The sequence below is a fragment of the Carassius carassius genome, chromosome 50 (assembly GCF_963082965.1).
Source record: "Carassius carassius chromosome 50, fCarCar2.1, whole genome shotgun sequence".
In the NCBI taxonomy this organism is placed as follows: Eukaryota; Metazoa; Chordata; class Actinopteri; order Cypriniformes; family Cyprinidae; genus Carassius; species Carassius carassius.
The window spans coordinates 9,858,908-9,876,774 of NC_081804.1; the positions used below are offsets into that span (position 1 = coordinate 9,858,908).

At 35.7% G+C, this 17,867-nt stretch overlaps 1 protein-coding gene across 1 annotated transcript; it reads left to right on the forward strand.

The window, feature by feature from the left end:
- The first annotated feature begins 2,806 nt into the window (after positions 1 to 2,806).
- Positions 2,807 to 11,486, forward strand: LOC132133690 (troponin I, slow skeletal muscle-like). The gene is made up of 4 exons (XM_059546606.1): positions 2,807 to 2,937; positions 3,043 to 3,132; positions 10,852 to 11,025; positions 11,136 to 11,486. Exons 1-4 carry the CDS (start codon positions 2,833 to 2,835, stop codon positions 11,220 to 11,222), a joined length of 456 nt encoding a protein of 151 aa, XP_059402589.1. The 5' UTR covers positions 2,807 to 2,832; the 3' UTR covers positions 11,223 to 11,486.
- Positions 11,487 to 17,867: the final 6,381 nt, after the last annotated feature.

The window sequence follows — 17,867 nt, forward strand, 5'->3', positions numbered from 1 at the left end:
CACCAACAGGAACGAGCGCACTTGACATGAATGAAATGAAATACGCTGTGTTTTCCGCCAACTGGCAACATGGGGTGCCAAAATACAACTGGGCAAACTGGCAGAGGACGGGTTTTCACAAACCAAAACAAATACTGACATTCTGGCCCTGAACACACATTTTCAAAGGAGAGTAACTGTCTGTAGTATTGTTTATCAGATAAACAAGTATGTTAACATAGCATGTTTCTTAAATATCTGAAATTTTCATTTTAATATTATTTTAAGTTTTGGTAATTTTGCTATGTGCTTTTGCCTTTTTAATTTTTTTACTATTTAAGTTTTAGTTTTAGTTCAATTTTCAATAGTTTTAATTTTTGTTTATTTCTAGTTAGTAACTTTAATGTTTCAACTTAAACTTGTTTCAGTTATTGACAAAGCAACATTAAAGAAACAAAAAAATATTTTTTGTATCTAATATTTAGATTTATTTCAGTTTCTTTTTTATAATTTTAGTTTCAGTTAATTTGCTACTTTATTAGGATAACAGAGAGAATTGAAGTAAGATGATAAGACTAGTTAAAAGATGAATTAAATAAGAAATCGTTTGATCTGTTTTATGAGTCTGAGTGAATTTTTTGATTGTGATTTTTTGATTAGGATTTTCTTCTTCTTTCTTTTCTTTTAAAAACCAAGAACCACAATGGAAATAAGTTATTGTGTTATCCTTGACAAGAACGTTGTGTGTTCCTTCTTTTTGTGTCAAATAAACTCAAACTTAAGTGCATGACCCTTGCACTAGTCTGTGTCATTTAGAAATGTTTATGTCCCTGTCCTGGAATGACAAACACACTCCATTTAAGGAAGGTGGAGAACAAATTGCCCAGGTATTTGCACATGTGAGTACAAGACATGTAACGGGGGTCTATTTTAGTGAACCATTCACACGCAGTATTCATTCCATAAATCCTTCATGAAAAACATATCATGTTTATTCTTCCTCGATGCCACCACACAACTTGTCTTGCCCTGAATGCCTCCTAGTTCAAGGTAAGTCCTCCAAGATATCACATTTACAGGATTGGACCCACACATGCTGTCATAAATACTGACTGTGTATACTGAGTTTACTACTAAACATTTGATGGGATTTGTACAGTATAGTCTGTTTATCGCTTGTAGATTTACAGCACACATTTGGACTTTATAGATAATCATAAACACACCTTCACTGTTAGAGGATGAATGCATATAGATCCTACATTCTCCTGTGTCATGGCCGCGGCTCCCCGCAGGGATTAACAAACGCCACACGGTGTATTCCTGTAACAAGCCACTTGTGTCAACTTCAATGAATGTATGTTATGAAATACTGTAGCTGTTGCACAGCTAGCTTAGACTTGGAGAAGTGTGGATACAATATCCAAGGTTCTTGATTTAGCCAGATATTTGGCTCGCAGAACCAGTTAGTCCATGAAGAGTTCTCAGATGGTTGATCTTGCACTTACGCACTCAAAAGTTGAAAACAAAATTGAGCAATGGATAAGAAAACACCTCTGAACTTGTGGCTAGCTTTTGATCGAACTCTTGAACGCCTACTTCCTAAATTTGCATTCCTACATTTTTAAGCATGAAATGAATATTGCTTTTTTGGTAATCAAAAGCATAACATTTTTAACATAATTTTTCTTATTAGCATAAAAGACTCACTATACCCAGATAATTTAGTTCAAAATAGTTCTGGTAGTTCTGGCTACCAAGAATTTACTTTAAAATAAAAATCTCTTCCAAAACTTGTTGAGTTCTGGCCAGGATCTGTATAAAAAGCATTAGCATCCACTGTAGTGAGATCAAGGCTAGAGCTTGAAACTGGGCCATATGAAAGAACGGTAGCAATGTTCAAATGTAGCCAGGCTGGGAACACTAACAAGCATGTGCTTTATCAGGCAATGAATAGGTATGGATAGAGTGCTTGGCACCAGTTCTTTATACAACTGTCTTCTTTGTATACAAGGGCCATTAAATTAAATTTTCCTCTACAATGTGACTCGTCCGCACTTTTAAATACTTAGCACTCATCACTTTTCCAGACTATGTTCTACGTGTGGACGGTAAGCATGTTTCACATACATGGACATCCATTCGTCACCTTTGTTATTGTGACTGATTTGGAAAATGGAACATATAATGTGATGTCGTTTTAAACAATTGATATGTTTTTAAATCATTTTAATATCAGAATCCATACAGAGAAATAACCATGTCTGAAGGGTAAGTACTTTGACAGCTTTATTATTAAAATTGTAGAGTGGCTCTATTGATCTCTTTTGTTAATCTATTTTGGTGTTTCTTTTTTTCTCTTATCGCATTGCTCTGTGCATTGCCGTTGCAGACCGGTAAGTTTTGGCAAGATATACCATAATCCAGAAGTTATTCAAGAATCATTTGGAGTGATTAAACATGACATGTTTTTCAGAAACAAACAAAGTATACTGCCACAAGGCGGCTGCACCTAAAAGTAAGTTTTCTATTTGTTTTTTTTTTACACTACTGTTTACTAAGTCAGTAAGCGGTTGTAACATTTTTTCCTTAAAGAAATTAAAGATTAAGGTTAAGAAATTAATACTTTTATTCAGCAAGCATGCATAAAATATTAAGCAGCACAACGTTTTCGAAATTGTTAATGAAAAATGTTTCTTATGCAGAAAATCACATTAAATGCACATTAAATGTCTGTAAAAATTAAATGTCTGTAAAATAATAAAAGGCAAAACTAGAATTCAGGATGAAAAGGCTGTCTGTCTTAGCTATGTGATTACATTACATAGCAAATTATTGAAGAAGGCCACCTCTATGCTGGCAGCTGAAAAATTGCAGAACAAAAGAGACAGGGCCGATTCTCTTGATAAGAGGGTTCCTCCTCTCAATCTGTCTGGTCTGTCTGCACTGGAGCTCCAGGTATTTTCATGAATAAATATTTTCTCCACCAGCAACATGCAGAAATAAATAAACGGTATATTCATGAATGTCTATTCTTATTCTTAACTATTTGTTGTTTTTCAGGAACTATGTAAAGAGCATCACCACAAAATTGATATCGTTGATGAGGCGTGTTATGATCTTCAAATTAAAGTGGCTAAAAATGAAAAAGAGGTATGGTTTTGTGATGATGTATCACTTTTTGAAAGTCGAACGAAAGATTTAGTAGTTTATTCATGAATACAAATGCTATCAAGTGTTTAGATCTCACGGTTCTAGTAAATAAAGCATGTGATTAAGTTGTTAGTGAAATTAACACTGATAAGGTTATGGGCTTTAATCGCAGGAAACATGAAAATAATTAAGTACCAACACCAGGGCCGGCCCTGACCAATTTGCTGCCCTAGGCAAGATTTTACCTGGCGCCCCATGCATCACAGCCCATTTCACCCTGTCATTGTGTTCATGATTTAGCATATATATATATATATATATATATACACACATACACACACACACACACACACATTACAGCAGAACTGTTTCCAACACTCATAATAAATCATCATATTAGAATGATTTCTAAAGGATCATGTGATAGACCGGATGTCACAGATGACACTGAAGAATGGAGTAATGATGCTGAAAATTCAGCTTTGCATCACAGAAATAAATGATAATTTAAAGTATAATAAATTGAAAACAAATGATTTTAAATTGTAATAATATATCACAATATTACATTTTTTTCTGTATTTTTGATCAAATAAATGCAGGCTTGATGAGCAGAAGAAACTTCTTTCAAAAACATTAAAAATAGTAATGTTTCCAAACTTTTGGCCTGTACTGTATTCCCCCAAAACTGCACAACTGTAGAGTAAAACATTAATTAAAAAGTGATATTAAAAAATGCGTCTTAAAACTGACATGATTGTACAAAATCACAGTCTGGGGACTCAGAACTCAGAACAACGGCTAACATTAAGTTTAAGGTAAAAATAACTGCCATGAAATTATAGTATCTTACTCCTATGCAATAAATTGTTCTTTCACTACATCTCTTTACCTCTGTCTTTATCCTCTTCTCTTCTTTTTGGCACTGTATCTATCGCAGACTATGCTCATTTCTAATGTGTCATGTAAATTTGGCCTTCCGTCACAATCAGGAAACTTTCACCGTGTCTAGAACTGGCGCGAGCTGCCAGGCCCGTTTCTACGAGCTGTGTGTTAACCATAGACTGTATAAAGGTGTTAACAAAAGCAGTGCTGTCTACATTGGATGCGGCGTCGGGCACGCTACACAACAAATTACCAACAACTGATCGTGCGCGCGCTCTGTTTCTGACGCACTTCAAGCACTCGATGGGAGGGGGAAGATTGAAGAGCCGGACTTTTTTTTTTTTGCTTTATTTGGTAGTATTTCGAATTAATGGTTTTTAAATAGTAGCCTATTATAAAAAAAAATATGTAAAAAAAAATATGGCCCTGCATACATGCCAACCCTCCCTAATTTTCCGGGAGACTCCCGAATTTCAAAGCCCCTCCCGAAAATCTCCCGGACCGACCTTTCTCCCGAATTTCTCCCGATTTCCACCCGGACAACAATATTGCTACACCATCCGTCACTGGGTGCCGTTTTAGACCAAACGCTTGCGCTCCCATGGCGTCTGTCGTTGCTATGCAACCAAACTGCGCTCTCCATGATGACGACGAAGAAGTATCAGCAAAGGATTAATTGATTTCTAGCCTCACCTCGGCTCGCATTAGCTTTACTACTAGATATATTTCTGGAGATGAGAAGGAAAAACCCGCCTGGAAAAAGTAGCTCACCACGTTGCTTCCATTATGAGCGTGCTCACCGCGGCCGCACACCTACGGTTGAAATAACGACCTTGAGCGCGAAAAAGATGCGATATGTGAACGGCCCCTAGAAGCAGACGTCTGAAATGAAAGGCAAGAACAGCTATTTATTTAGCTTTAGACTGTTACATGAAAAATTAAAAATGAAATGTCATAATACGCTACTTGCACACCTACTTCCGCGTTCTTTTAAATAGGGCTCAGTCAGTTCCGGTTTAGCAATGGCTATTTTCTACACCCGCTGTCTCCAAGATCTCCCACGGATTAACGTTACTGACGTGCATCGTATTTGCAAAACAACCAAAGCTCCATCCAGCAAGCTGGAGAAAGGCTTTAAATTATACGCAGCCTCGTATATACACGGTTACGAAGGTAAGCAACATTTAATGTTAATCAGCTTTCAATGCTAACTGTTAGCTAACTGTAAACAAACAGGAATGCCTTAATTGTTTGCATAATATGTGCTTGTGTTATTGCTTTCAGTATCAAATAAAGACAGGCTGTCAGGGGAAGTCTGCGTTAGAGCCTTGTGTTACAGGTCAATGAGGAAGAATGAGGCACCACACAATTTAATAGTATGCTAGAGACATAGGGTTCACCGTTCTTCAAAACCAGTTCAGGTGTTCAAGTGTTCTGTTCAGGTGTTCAAGTGTGTTCAAATGCCTTAATGCGTGTTCTGAATTGTTCATGTGTGTTCCGATGTGTTCATTTTCTTGAAGTATTACAAATAACAAGGAGGTTTTGCAGAAGAATCAGAATGTTGTCAGTCTGAATTTGAAATCATTATTTCTTAAGATAAGATTTCTTAAGTATTGCATAAACCCAGAGTAGCCACGGTGTATTCTGCTCCTACAAAGCCACCTTGGTTATTGTTCTACTAAAATTAACATGCTACTAACTTAGACTTTATTAGCAAGAAGTACAAGTTAATTATTTTTAGGTTGGACTCAGGGATGTTTCACCTGTGGTGCTAACACACAGCAAGTGTTCATGTGTGGCAGGCACTGCTTTGTGCAATCACACGGTTGCCTTGCTGTTTCAAACTGCCCATTATTCCCAGCTTAATTTATCTGTTGTACCCCCTGTGCTTAGCTGCACTGAAAGAGAACAATCCTGGCATAAACCACGAACAATGGTAATTTAACATCAAAAATGTATCCTTATTTATAAGAAAATATAATCACAATATGTGGCATTGCTTGTGAAATTTAGACTAAAATCACAGTGTAGTTTTGACATCAGGAGCATCAAAGTTCAATTTCAACCATTTATTTCACCATGATTTCAATATTTGACATGATCTTATTCAGTTCATATTAAAGATATATCAAGGTTAAATTTTCACAGTATGTTCTTTACATTATGCAGGGTAATTTTATGTAGAAACTGAATTCTTTTAAAAGCGCATTTTAAGTTTATAGTTTCAGCTTTGTTCTTCTCTCTAAGATTATTTACACTTGTCTGTCAGGGCGTGAAACCAGGCCCCATCAATGCCATGGTCATCACAAAACCTGTAGCAAATCGTTCTGCACAAGGTGGAGTGAGGTAAGTTCACATTTTTTTCATTACAAGGATGCTGAGAACAAAGATACTTTGCTGCATTTCATTGCAAGGCTTTATGCTGTTAAAGTGTTTAAACATTTAAAATAATACATTAAAATTGTAAAAAACTATAGAAATGGTAATTAAAGCAATAATACAGCTAAACATTTTCCTACAGAAGTGGACTCTACAGAGGGATGGTGGGCCCTTTACCAGATTCATGCATGTTTAGAGTTGAGGAGGCATACGCAGAATTCAGCCCTGAGGACAAGCCACTTGTTACCACCATGAACATGTCACCTGACAAGCCACTTGTTGAAAGTGCATTCGGGTTGGTCCAGGAAGGAAGCGCATTGTCTTACCAGCAGCCTGTCTTAACATCACGGTACATCACACTACACGATGCCCCATCAACTCCACCTTTGCCTCTTGAAGGATATTATCTTGCTCCATCTAAATGCATGTTTGTTTGCACTGAGGAGGAGCTCTTACACCTTCAAAGTCTAAACACACCATTAGATACGGCTCAGAAAATTGAAGAGGCAACACGCGAGCAAAGCTCTTGTCCTGACTGGCATCAGCTTCGCAGATCAAGAGTAACCGCTTCCAGGTTTCGGGAGATATGCCATGTCAGAGGCCTAAGCTCTGCAGAGTCCCTTGCAGAGCGAATCATCACAGGAACCCGACAGACAGCAGAGATGAGAAGAGGTGCTGAAATGGAGTCAGAGGTAACAGTGGAATACAGCAAGTTGAAAAATGTGAACTACTCACCCTGTGGTTTAATCATCCATCCTAATGCTCCCTGGCTTGGTGCATCCCCTGATGGCGTAGTTTTCGATCCCACTGACAATCCTCAGTTTGGACTTGTTGAAATTAAATGTCCTAATGTCAAAAACATTGTTGACTGCAAATATTTGCAAATGGACCATGGATTTCTCACCCTGAAAAAGAGCCATGCCTACTATTACCAAGTGCAGGGACAACTACTGGTCTCAGGAATGCAGTGGTGTGATTTCATGGTGTGGGCCCAGGAGGATTATTTTATCCAGCGTATCTACAGTGACACTTCAGTGCACAAAGTTATCAGAGAGAAGGTGGATTATTTTTACTTTTACACATACATGCCAAAATACTTGTCAATGAAATAACTGGATTATTTTGTCCAGCACATGTACAGTAAATACTTGCTGTTTGAAATAGTCAATGTAATGACTGAAATTTTAAAGAAGTCAGAGAAATTAGATAAATCTGTAAAACAGCACTCAAACATGTTATTAAATGTTAAATGTTTTATTTGTACAATGTCTGTTTCTTATGTTCAATTTCATTTTCTGATATGTACAATGTCAGTTTAATTTACAGTAAATTATATTTATCTTGCTTGTCATAAATTTCTTAAAATAAACAGATTGAGTTAACATTTATTGAGAATGGAAATGTAACATTAACAGTTAGAGTAAGTCATAAATATGGAATAGCATTCCAGTAGTTAACATAAAAAGTAATCTAAGATTTGATTTCATTTGATCCATGTCTTGACTAATGCCTTGTTTTGATAATTTGACAACAGACATGCAACTGTAAAAAGTTGATTAATATTAACACTGTGGGAAAGTGTGATGACACCATCAAAAAGTTTGTTTTCTTTGATCCTCCTGATGACCCGTTCCACGTGCACACGCAGTCTCGCTATTGCCTGCGTTTCTTTCACCTGATGTGCTGGCATCTGCTTTCCCCTGGACAGAAATGGTGGACAGTACACTTTGCATTTGACACAGTCACTAATCAGAAAGCCTTTATCAACCATAACTGCCATGTCTTCTGTCAAGTCTTTTTGTTATCCCACACTGTTTAAAGATCTCCCTGTCACTCACTGACCCAGCATAAAGCTGAGAGACGAATGTCACTGGACCATGAGGAGCTATTCCAATGAGGCCTTTCATTGTGCAGTGAGATTTGTAATTTGAGTACATTTCACTTTGGAGAAGTGGTGAGGATGGTGTTTGACATCTGATCTCAGTGCAGTCAATGATGACCTGTGTGTCTGGGAAATCAGAGAAGTCTTCAGGGAGGTTAGATTTTACATCAGCTGCTGAAAGCCACACACACACTGATCCCAGCAGCGTATAGAGGTAGTTTGTCCATGTCGCAATTATTCTGCTCACTGTGGAAGGATGCATATGGAAAAGGTGTGCCAGGACTCTCTCCTTTAATCCAACTGACAGGTAGACAAGGAAAAGAAAAAACTCATCGATTGGTTGCAGCAGCTGTCTCTGGAAAGGTAAAAAAAAATGCATGAAAGTTAAGTTTGCATAAGAACATATTAAAGTCAAAGTCAGCTTTATTGTCAATTCTGCCACATGTACAGGACATACAGAAAATTGAAATTGCGTTACTCTCAGACCCTTGGTGGATAACGGATAACATTAAATACATAAAGTAGAATTTTAAAAATACAAAGAAAAATGAATAAATACAATTATACATATAATATAAAAAAACAAATGCAATATACAAGTAAGGGCACATGGCAGAGAGTGCAAACCAGACAGAGTAGTGCAAATGCAGACATACTGTATAGTGCAAAAAGAGCTTGTAAGTGATAAAGTGATAGAGAGCAGCCCTGTAACAGACAAGAGTCTTATGAGGTAGACTAAGAGTAGCTGCTAGTATATATAGATAACACATTGTAAATACTACCCTGTACTGTGTTCTGTAAATGTAGTCACGCTTACTGTGTGAATATAACCTACCTCTGATGGTGGCAGTACACGTATGATGTCTTCCTGCTTTCTAGCAGCAGATTTAGCCCTGGACACACGAATGATTTTGTGTATGGATGGCTTGATTAGCCACCAGAATGACATCAGGTGACGGTAGCTGGGGAACCTATAAGGAGAAGTGTTACTAAATACATTTACAAATTGTTGACATGTTTCCGAGTTAGTAATGCAGGTACATGCATCTAAAACTGAGTATATGTAATCACATCTAATCGTACAATTCTACCAATCTTTAGACCTACCTTGTGTAAAATCTGATGTCCTCATCTGAGCCGGCAAACCGTTCCAATCCAAAATCACGCTGAATGTGTAGCTCTTGTAGCTGTTTGTTCAGCTCCTCCACTTTATTAGAAAGTTCTTCTATTTTAGCACATGCCAGGTCTGAAAACGAAGGCTCATGAGTGCTACAGTAATCGTGATCCATCGTAACATCCATGGGTATGGGTTCGACGGATACCACTTCAGCAGGCCTCTCTCTCCTCTCCCACACACTGGACCGCGATGCTTTAACGGCGTAATCATTCCAGGCAAAAAGCACTGGCACAGCGCCAGTTACTAACTTTTTTCGTGCCTCTGGTGTTTGCGGTTCAATAATCTGATCACTGCTAAAATGTTTACTGCAAACCTTAGAATTGCTGGTAGGACAAAAATCGTCTCGGCGTATGTTCACAAGCCACCGTTTTCTAAGGTCCACATCTGAAGGAAAACTGTGAAAACTTAAAGTTCCGTTGAACTTTGCAGAAGATGTACACAGCGGAACACAACAGTGTGCGTTGTATACCTTCTGCTGTCTCTGAAATCTATAAACACACTTTTTTCTGAACATTTTCCTCCAAAACAATGAAAGACAAACCGGAACTCGGCGAGCCCTATTACTTCAAAGCGGAAGTACGTAACGAGTCTGCGTGCAAGTAGCCTATTATAATGTTTTGAGAGTTTACTTATGTAATTGTTGCATTAGGCTATGAATTAATAAATGTTTATTGATAAGATCTAGTAGCTATTTCATATCTCGTCATTTACAATAGCTAACAAATTAGGGTCTAACCTCCTGAGGAGAGGCCTTAAGGAATTGAATTTGTCAAATAAATGAATTACATTTTTCTTTGCGTTTGTGTATGTGATATTATATATGGCGACACATCGTTTGTGTATGTGATATATATGACGACACACAACCCCCCCCCCCCCCGTCCTTTTTAATATTTCCCTAATTCTGAGGTCTCAAGGTTGGCAAGAATGCGGCCCTGACCAGCACAATGTCTCACAAACTGTCATTATTTAGTATTATTTACATACTTTTACAGTATTTTTCAGTATTTTGTATTAGCTTTTATTTTTTATATTTTGAGTTTTTTGTTTTAATTTTAGTTTAAGTTTTGGTAATTTTATGCTCTTTTGCCAATTCTAATTAATATTAATATTAGTTTATTCTTTAGTTTATTTTGATTTCAGTTTTTGTGATTTTAGTACTTTTAACTTAACTTTAACTTATTTATTTCAAAACTTATTTGTTTCTGGTTTAGATTTAAGCTTAAGTTTAAATTTTTAAGTTAAAGTAAATTATTTAATATTTAAATAATATTTTAAAGTAATACTCTGTATTTTTTAGATTATTTTTACAACACTGCTCTCAAATGAATAAATGCAAAACTGACATCTGACAAACAATTGTTTCACAAGTTACCATCATTGTGGTCCATTATAGATCCATTCCTTGACCCAGAAGATTTGGGAAATGAAGGGCACAAAGCAACAAACCAAACTGAAGAAGGTTAAGAAGTCACACGATGCCAAGTTTGATGCGCTGACTGAATTCAAAATGCCATCAAAGTCAGATTTCAAAGCCAACCTGAAGACAGTAAAGAAAGAAGATGAGAAGGTAATGTGTTTTATCTCAGTTTTTTTTTCTTCTTTTGGCATTATATTTTCATTAATTTGTCATTTAAACAAATCAAAGCTAATTTAAAATTTATTTGTATCCATTTATAGAAAGAAGAGGTGACTGATTGGCGTAAGAATGTGGAGGCCATGTCTGGAATGGATGGCAGGAAGAAGCTGTTTGATGCTGGACAGTAAAAAAAAAAAAAGTTACATAGTAAACTTGTCACTTGACATCCAGCACAATTTCCTGTGAAAAAAAACCCCAGAAGCAATTTGAAGCATCTTACTTTTCAGACGTCTGTAACAATAAATGTGTACCAAGATGACAAGGCTTCCAATATACACAGTTTGAAGCAAGAAAATCCAAAATATATTATTGTTGTGACTAATAATGTCAATTAATATACACAAAAACTGTTTATAATGTTCATAGGTTAAAGTGTTCTTGTAGGTGACCTTAGGACTACTGTTCAATTTATGGACAGTCTATACAAATGTGTCTACATCTGAAACTAAATTTGATATTTTGTATATAAAATGTTAAATTCATAATATATGCATGAGAGCTCTAATGAGACTGGAAATTAATTGTGTGCAATGTTGTTAAATGTGCTGTTTAGGAATTGTAACACTTTCTACACTACTGGATGTAAAAGCTGAAATATAATGGCATTCCAAAATGAAATGACAGAGAAACATGTTGTGTCACCATGCAGTTCCCTTGCAAAACACTGTCCTTTAAATGCATTGCTGCACTTGGTTGTGTACATTGCAAGTGCATAATTGATTTTAAGTTACCACATGCTGTGTGCATATTTACCCAAATTCAATATAGTGATAGTATCCTTTATTTGTATACGGAAAAGCTTTACGGAAACCCTTTGGGAGTCTACTGGAAATGTAAACAAGATTGTATGAGTATAAAACGGGATGAGACAACACATACCCTGATTCATATATTCACGTTGTTCCATATTAAACTGCTGACTGAAGTTATTTGATTTTATTGATTCATTCAAGCTAACTAGGCTCTGTAGTTGGTTTCAAAGCTGAAGTAGAGGTCATACAGTTACTGATCAGCTTCAACAAAGCCTCTTCTGCCTTGTAGGGTCAAACAATGGTGAATAAAGAATGACTGGCATTGGACAATGTGTGCAATTGTGTTTTGATGGGTGTAAGGTCTATTTTAGTGAGCCACTCAAATGGCGCTTTTCCATTACCAGTACCAGCTCGACTCGCCTCGGCTCGGCTCGCTTTTCACTCCGTTTTCCATTGCAGATAGTACCTCCACAATAGTACCTGGTTGTCATAGCGACGCTGCAGGAAACTGCCAGTGACGTAATCTTCTACGCGACACACACCCGCTACCCACACACACAGGACAATGGAGGAAATCGAGTGCATGTTGTTTTTGATCCTCGGGATGTGGCTGTTTCTCACAGCAAGAAGACAAACGTTGTTTCAGGAGAGGCTGAGGGCAGCAAAACGAAACACTGCTGAAAAAAAAAGGAGTTTAATGATGACGCAGTGAATAGTGAAGATTCTCTCTGACCAATCAGCAGTCTGCTGTGTTTTCACGTCACATTATAGTATCGCCTCAGCTCGCTTGGAACCTCGCCGGAGGTGGTACGAAAAAAAGTACCTGGAAGCCGGTACAGGTACAACTTTTACACAGTGGAAAACCAAACAGAGCCGAGTCGAGGCGAGCTGGTACTGTGTAGTGGAAAAGCGCCAAAAGTGGTACAAAGAGCCCATAAAATGTGCCTTTTCTTGTCTACTGACATTGTCCCACTCTCATTCCATTGGAGTGGTCTTTGGAGGAACAGGTATGAACTATTTGTCAATGTAAAAACATTGCATTTAATTGCTCTAAAACTAAGAAAATTACCAATGAGATATAACTGCTGACATCAATTTAATGCGAATAGCAAAGCTCAGATAGTTTGGTCTTTAAAAACTTTGAGCTTTCTGATTCTGGTTCATCTGTCAGATATATATTTCTGCGTGAGGCTGAGAAGGGGTGCTAAAAAATGTATAATGAATGCATTGTTTGCTGAAGTGTCATGTACTTCTAAAATTTTTTACTGCTTATGAAGAGGATTATGATTTTTAGATTCAGTAATAATAATTGTGCTTATCAGTCACCAATCTTTGTATTTCAGATTTTTACTAGAGATTTGAACCAGATTAGTCATAAAAAGGAAGCACTTAGAAGCTCACAACGTCTGAGTCATAAGTATTCAGTCTTTTAAGTTGTTAATATTAATATCTGCTATCTTGCTGTAAATGTATATGTTCAAAACATGCCTACTTTTATTTATTTTTTTATAAACGGAAAATTGCCAATTTAGACAAGCAAGTAGATTTTATTGCTTTAATTTTTTTTTTACATTTTATGGCAATATCATTTTATTTATTTGTTTATTTATTTATTTATTTTTCAACAGAATCCAATTGTGCTTGATTCTTGTAGCAACCCAAACCTAAGATTTCAGCATCCAGGAGGTTGTTCTTAAATGTTTTCAACATTTTTCCTTCTTACATAGACAGTTATAAAGAGAATATATAACCAGCAGTGAAATATAAACCAGGTCCGCTCCATTATTTTTAAAGTAAATAACAAGTATATAACAATAAACCAAGGTATCTGGTTCTGGTTGTTTGACAGAGAAGATGTAATTAATAAAGATGGTGCATTTACCAATACTTTCTGACATGTTTTGCTTCAGACAAAACTGCTGAAGAAGGCAACATCTCCTTGTGACTGAGAAGCAGAGGGAGAAAGAGACCACCATAAGAGAGTGCCACCTCCACAACTGTCCAAAAATTACGCTTTTGAAAATAATATTTTTTTTAATTAAATGAAAATATATAAATGTGAACATAATAACCCTGGAGTGCTCAAAATTGTGAACATGAATGGGAATATACTTCAGAGATATTTTACTCATAAATATTACTAGGGGTGCCAATAATTGTGTCCAACATGTATTTGAGAAAAACATTTATTTCATAATGATATTTCCCCCCATTTTAAATTCTTATTATCCAATGAAAGGTTATATTTTTGTGATTTTTTAAATAAAAGATCAAAAGGATTAACAACACAGATTAATTTTCACAGCCGCCTTTGATCATATTTACCAAGGGTTCCAATATTTTTGGCCATGACTGTACCTGTCTAACTATTGTTCCTCTCACAACTGACTAGCGTGACAATGTGGAGGCCATGTCTGGAATTGAGGGCAGAAAGAAGCCGTTTTTAATGCGGGACAATAGAGGACGAATTAAAAAAAATGATGGTTTGTTTTTCAATGGTCTTTTGGTTAAAAATGTCTTACTTCAAATATTTCACCTAGACTTTATGCACTGAATTTTATTTGTTTTCTTACAGGTGACACCTACACCAGAATTCAAAAACTTTTTAAAATTGAATGTAGAAATCAATGCAAAATCATATAATACATATATCTTATTTAATAATATCTAATGATTATGGTTTAATATTTTATTTTAGTTAAAAAATAAACTGCATACAGTATATAAGTTATTTAGACAAGAAAACAGTGCCTCAAACTTCCTTGATGTCTAGTTGATTGTTTCTGTGATGTTGAGCCAAGACTCTGACCTTGCCATGCAGTTACTTGACCTCACTTTATATTCGACACAAAACAACTGCTGTGTCACGGGAATAATTTCAGTTGTTTTTAACTTAATCAACGATATTTGTAAATTTGTGGAAATTAAAAAAATAAAAGTTTTTCAAACTAAATCACTAAATTGTGTCATTAATATGTCCTAAAAACTCTTTAGTAGACCAAATTAAATCCTGCCAGTCCAATTTCTGCAAAGTCAGACTAACAGACCTTGACAGTAAGATGGATCTTTTTAACTTTTCCGGGTTTCTCAGCTGCAGAAGTCGTCATCGTTGGGTTAGTAGCAGTGAATAGGAGACGACCACAAATAAATAACGCCAATCAGTGGGAAGAACAATGTCAAATTTACCGTTACTCCTATAGACGCTGTTTTAGAAACATGCTTGCATTAGCATTAACTAGTTTTTTTGTAATTTGATGCAAAGGTAAATGTAATACAAAATATAGTGTTATAAATGTACATGCATTTTTTATAAAAAAAAATGTAAATACAAAAAACTTTGGAGTATTTACGATGCTGATGACCGTTGAAACTTTTGTGAAAAGGGTCCATTGTAAGCTCTAATATAGACTACAATTGCTACATATTACTACATTTTTCTCGAAATTGTGAGTTTACAATCAGCAATTCTGCCCACCATGGAATAAAAAAACTACTTTTTATCTCACGATTCTGACTTTTTTTTTTTTTTTAGAATTTCGAGTCTGTATCCTACAATTCTGAAGAATTCTGTTTTCCTATGACATTTTCTGTTACCAACCTGTATATTACTTTTTTTTGTACTTTTTCTAAGAGTGTATATCACTCAATTCTGAGTTAATATCTTTTTAATTTTTTCTCATCAAATGGATAACCGTCATGACAGATGAAGACTGTAACTGTACTAAACACACACACAAACACACAATGCTGTATCTTGAATGTAATTTTGCATGTAAACATATTTAATGTAATTTTTTATTCTATCTATTTTTCTTGACCTCTTAAAGGGTCACTGGGGATTCAGCAGTATCTTTTCAAATGATAAACCATTTATAAAGAGTCCATACTGGGAGCTTAAAGGAACATATAAGTACCTAAAAGTTACCATCCCAGCGACAGCTTTTGCAACTTTTTATCTGAGCGTGCACAAAGCCATTTAAGAAAAGGACTTCTTACAATTGGCACCCCATCATCTGGCCATAATGCCTAAAAATAAACCCAGGACAAATGTCAAGGTGGTAATTCTCTACATGTCTCTTGGAGTGTCGCCTCTCAGGGAGAATGAGATGTGACGAGGGCAGCTCACATTACAATAACAGTGCTTCCACCTGCCCACTGTCCTCTAAACCCAAGAAATTATTTAGACCACATGGCCTCCTTCCAGCACTTAATTTGCATGAAAATCGTCACGCTCATGAGATAGCTGTCATGGCAAAACATCATATTGCAATTAACTGGAATAAATATGGAAACAATTTGATATTTGTTATTTCCAGTTGCTCTCTTTTCTCTCTTTTTTACTGTTGTCTGACATCTTCTCTTTTCTGTTTTTCATAGATGATGTTTTTATTTTGAGTACATTTTAGTTGTACCATGATAAGTGCTAAATGTCATTTCCACACAAATGTATTTCTGTTATGGCTAGCATCACCTTTAGACCTTTGAACTGGTCATTAATGGTTTTGGACACTAAAAAGAGGCATTCAAAGCGGTCCACACTGCGTAACTGCATGTCTTTGCCAAATGAAAGATTTACTACGCTAGATTACTGTGTGAACAGTAAATGTCAGTAGTGGGGTCTATGTTAGGGGTCTATTTTATTGAAATGTTCCCATGCATGCTGAAACTATAAATCCAAGTATTTCCTTTTTTCCACGGTCATCCAGTTAACTCGCACTACAGTCTTTTCTTCTTCTAGCAGGTATGTCTTTTTTAGTGGTCATAAGAGGTTAACAGCTATGTGTTTGGTTAGGTTTTGATGGCAAATGCATCATTATTCAGCTGTTAGAAGGGGTTATGGATTATATTATTGTTAGCTGTGATGGTATATGTTCAAATATTTATTATGTATTCTAAACGGGTAAGAAACTGGGCAAAGTTGCATAGTTATCTATTTAGATGTCTCTCAAATTGGTGACAATCCTGGAAGATTTTCACCTATGCTAAAACTCACGGACGCTATGCACAGAATTCCTACTGCTGCGTAGAGAACTAATGGGTTAAATGCATGGATTAAAGGGTCTGATTACCAATGTCACTGATGAATTAGTATTAATTTATGCATGACCCTTCAAAGATTGCATAAATGATACACATTATATTAAATATGGAAAACGTTTTAAGTTTATTTATTTATTTATTATTTATTTTGCTGTGCTACAAAACTTTTTTTTTCTGGAATTGCAACTCATTAAGTTGCCTGACATTTAAATATTAAATATGATGAAATAAGTTTGCATAAGGTAGTCAGCTTACCATGTCTAATGCATTGGAAAAGTGAGAGCTGTGACTTGCAATAGGACATCACATGGTTCCAGCATTGTCTTTAAGTGACTTTATATTTAAAATAAAACTCTAGTTGTCTTTGTCAGGTCATTATGCCATACCAGACAACAGTGTTTTGTTATTGTTAACTAAAACTAAAAATGTTCATTAACTGAAATAAAGCTGAAATAAAATAAGATATAAATAAGACTGCAAATAAATATAAAATTACAAATAAAAATAAACAAACTAAAATGAAAATGAAACAAAAAAATATAAAAATGAAAGATAATTAAAAATACTTCTATAAGTAGTTTACATAAATAACACTAAAATAGCACTGCATATATGGTTCAAATGTTTTTTCAGATAAACTCTGTTTATAAAACTTTAACCCCAAAAAGAAAACTCTGACATAATTTAGGCTTACTCACCCTTGTAACCTTCATAGGAGACAGTGATGGAAAAAAAACAGAAATTCTAAGAAAAAATATATTTCTACGCATTTGCTTCCATGCAAAAATATTTTGCATTGGCCTGTGAGACTTTGCGTTCTTTTGCATCAGAATGCTAAAGCTTTGGAATGGTATGGAAAGGTGACAGTGATTGGAAAAAAAATATGAGATGGGACCAAAATTCATATTTTATGCAAAAGTATTGCATTCCCTAGAGAAAATCTGTGTTCGCTCCCAAAAGCACTCAAATATAATTTTCCCT